At 34.2% G+C, this 3,069-nt stretch overlaps 1 protein-coding gene across 1 annotated transcript; it reads right to left on the bottom strand.

The window, feature by feature from the left end:
• Positions 1-433: 433 nt before the first annotated feature.
• LOC112494523 lies at positions 434-2,077 on the bottom strand. Its single transcript, XM_025086188.1, has 3 exons — positions 1,637-2,077; positions 1,100-1,558; positions 434-900 (listed from the first exon to the last, which is right to left on the bottom strand). Exons 1-3 carry the CDS (start codon positions 1,941-1,943, stop codon positions 434-436), a joined length of 1,233 nt encoding a protein of 410 aa, XP_024941956.1. The 5' UTR covers positions 1,944-2,077.
• Between the last annotated feature and the right edge of the window lie 992 nt (positions 2,078-3,069).

Here is a 3,069-nt window from a genome sequence, read left to right on the forward strand (position 1 = left end):
AACCTGCATCTTTGCCTTTTAACAATTTGTTCATGTAACTACATCAACAAAAAACATAGTCGACAGCAACGATTGTTGTTAACTCTTGTATAAAGCTTTTTGCATGAGTACTACGCGTAATGAAGGAATAATCTAAAAGCAGTTGCAGTGGCATATTTAAATTCTTCACAACATCCTCTTTGATGCAAAACAAGGCAATGTTTCCTTCCAAATTGCTGTGCGCCTCTTTCAGAAATTTATCGAAGTTTTGAAAATTTTTTAAACTTGACATACATTCACAGCATGTGTTGATTTTAACATTGTTCACTAATTTCCTGAAGATACGCGAATTGTCCATGTAGCTTCCAGTACGGTTCGCTTCAGCAACATGAAAAAGAACGTAAGCATTTTCTTCGTTTGTTTCTTTATTTTCAGCTTCGGTGGATGCTCCTTCTTAACTACCGTGCTTCTGAGCTAATAAGGCGAAGTTTCGAAGCGAAAAGAGAATTTCCGTGTTATCGTTCATACAGTTTCCTTTAATTGTTTTCGCAGATGTTAAATTATTGATAAGAAGAGTTTTGAAGGAACTTTCAAGCTGCATACAGGTTGGATTGACGTTTCTCCTTCTTATCATGCCGAAAAAATTTTCAATTGCATCTTGATTTACATGAAGAGGAGAGAACTTGTTAAACCCAAGCTGTTGCAGTGTTTGCCACAAACGTTGAAAACCATTTAAGGTTACTATCCAGTTTCGAAGAGATGGAACAGCCTTCGGTATGTTCGCCACTGGATTGATGAATCTGATGTTATTTTTCATCGAAATTACAGCTTCCTTCCAGAAAGAAGTATGTATTGAATTGTGAGTGACTTCTCTGCGTAGAGCGTTTCTCTCTTTTTTAGGTTGTTGCGTTTCTCCATTGACTGAATCGAATACGTCATTAAAAATTGAACAACCACAGATGTGGTTACGCCTTCCTTGACTGGCATTGATTTCGGACCCTCTATAGTTGATATCGAGCTTATTCCATAAGTACAATTATAATATGAACGAAAACTAACTAACCTAACTAACTGACTAACTACAGAAACTTGAAGAACCTAAAGAAACTAAAATACATACCTTCTATATTAGTGAGGAATCTAATAAATACAGCCACTGATCGGCTAAGCACTTGAGTTGCGAGTTGCATATTTTTCCTAATATGTCCATCATTTAATTGGGGCATCTGCTTCTGAATGTTGTGCATGACCTTGGTGTCTATGTCGTAGGCTGAATCCAGAATATCCCAGGAAGCAAAATATTTGTTTTCTTCTTGCAACTCTTCCGGATCTTTTAATTTTTCTTCCTTTTCATCGTCAACAATTTTAAGCTTTTCGTTAATTTCTTCAATAAAATCCGGTGTGATGAGAAATTTTTTCATTTTTTCATAAAATTCGTCGTTTCTTCTGCCTCTATCAGTACAGTTTGTGAAAAACACTTCGATATTTTTGGTTAAAAAGTTGTTGTGAATTCCTTTAATTAGATGCGGAGGATTGTAAAGTAGAATTATATGCTGTCCATACGTCTGAATTTTCCCAGCTGAAAAGATAAATTGCTTTACATTCTTGTAGACGTAACAAGTAAATAAGAAAATGTAAATCTAAATATAATACTTACTAAACTGTGTCTTTTCACTGAAATATTTTCTTCTGGTTTCTCTCAGCAAAGTATTGATGCAGGATACATTTGTTGCGCCTTGGTCACAAACAGTGGCAACGATCTTAAATCCAGAATTTGTAACAGCTTGTACAATTTCTTCGATGCATCTGGCCAATTGGTTAGCACTTGTACTTGACTTACAAAAATTGTAAGTAAGCGGCATCATACAATTTCTTTCAACTCCTCGTAGAATGAAGACCAAAACATAATCGGCGAACTTGTTTGTCCTGGCATTCCTGGTCATTTTTTCACCTTCTTCTTTCATATAATTAATAATAACATTATTGACACCAGGCTTTAATGGGATTCTACGTAAAAATGTTCGCAAAGAACGTTGAGTTGGTAATATAAAAATTCGAGAGAGAAGTCGATAACATTGCGCTGATTGTTTCAAGATAGCCAAAGCCATAATTTTATCATCCAACGTGAATCGTCTTGCCTGTATAAAACATAGAAGAACATCGTTTTATTATTAAAACGATTTGTCTTCTATCTTATTTCCTAACGTAATATAACATTTCTATTGATTTATTGATGAATTGATTGAATGCATCATCGATTGAACAATAGCATTTAATAAAAATGCATTCAATAAATTCATCAATAAATCAATAAAAATATTATATTCCGTTAAGAAATAAGGTTTAAAATATGAAGGAAATCTCAAAAGTTCTTATAAAATGTTTACGTTGTAAACACAAATAATATGTTATTAATTCCTTGTAAAATATAAATATGCAATGTATGTATATATATAAATTATGAGTAACTCGTATCAAATTACTGTCACGAAATTAGAAAAATATCAATTCTTCAATAAGTGGAATCAGTGAAAACTACACGATGGAATGCATTCTTCATTAATACTTGCCTTGGCTTTCTTGTGAACATTGCGAATGTGCATTTCTATGAACGCTAACTGATCTTTCGATAAGCTCTGCATTTTTTTCATCTGAACACCTTCACAGAATTTTTCAGCACTATCAATCCGTCGTTAGTAGGAATTCAATTTATGCAGATGTTTAGACTGCCGCTTTAATAAATTAGACGCTATCCCATGTAAACGCATAGCCATTGGAGTTAATTTGCCTTTCCTGGTAACTGATCCAAGAAGTGGTCGCTTTTTTGAAGTTTTTGGAGTTGAGAATTGAGTATTTTCTGTTCCCATTGTAGAAATATCTTTTCTCATTTCATTATTCTCATCCAAATCAGTACTGGTATTTTGTAAATCCATGTCTATCGGAGGCTCTCTGGTGTCTTGGTTTCTACGAAGAACTTCGTCAATCGTGTTTTCTTCATTACCAGCAGATGTGAGATCCAACATTAACTCAGGAATAGCATCATTCCTCAGTATCCGACGAACAGGTGTTATGGTGTACTTGTCTTCAGCA

This window comes from Cephus cinctus, unplaced genomic scaffold (assembly GCF_000341935.2).
Source record: "Cephus cinctus unplaced genomic scaffold, Ccin1 Ccin1_scaffold0064, whole genome shotgun sequence".
NCBI lineage: Eukaryota > Metazoa > Arthropoda > Insecta > Hymenoptera > Cephidae > Cephus > Cephus cinctus.

Excerpts from the sequence above, each read along its gene's own strand:
- LOC112494523 (XM_025086188.1), bottom strand. The coding sequence starts at position 1,943 with ATGAAAGAAGAAGGTGAAAAAATGACCAGGAATGCCAGGACAAACAAG. Across the intron at positions 1,559-1,636 it reads CAGTGAAAAGACACAGTTTA|CTGGGAAAATTCAGACGTAT; the intron begins GTAAGTATTATA and ends TTATCTTTTCAG. Across the intron at positions 901-1,099 it reads ATTCCTCACTAATATAGAAG|TCAATGGAGAAACGCAACAA; the intron begins GTATGTATTTTA and ends TATTCGATTCAG.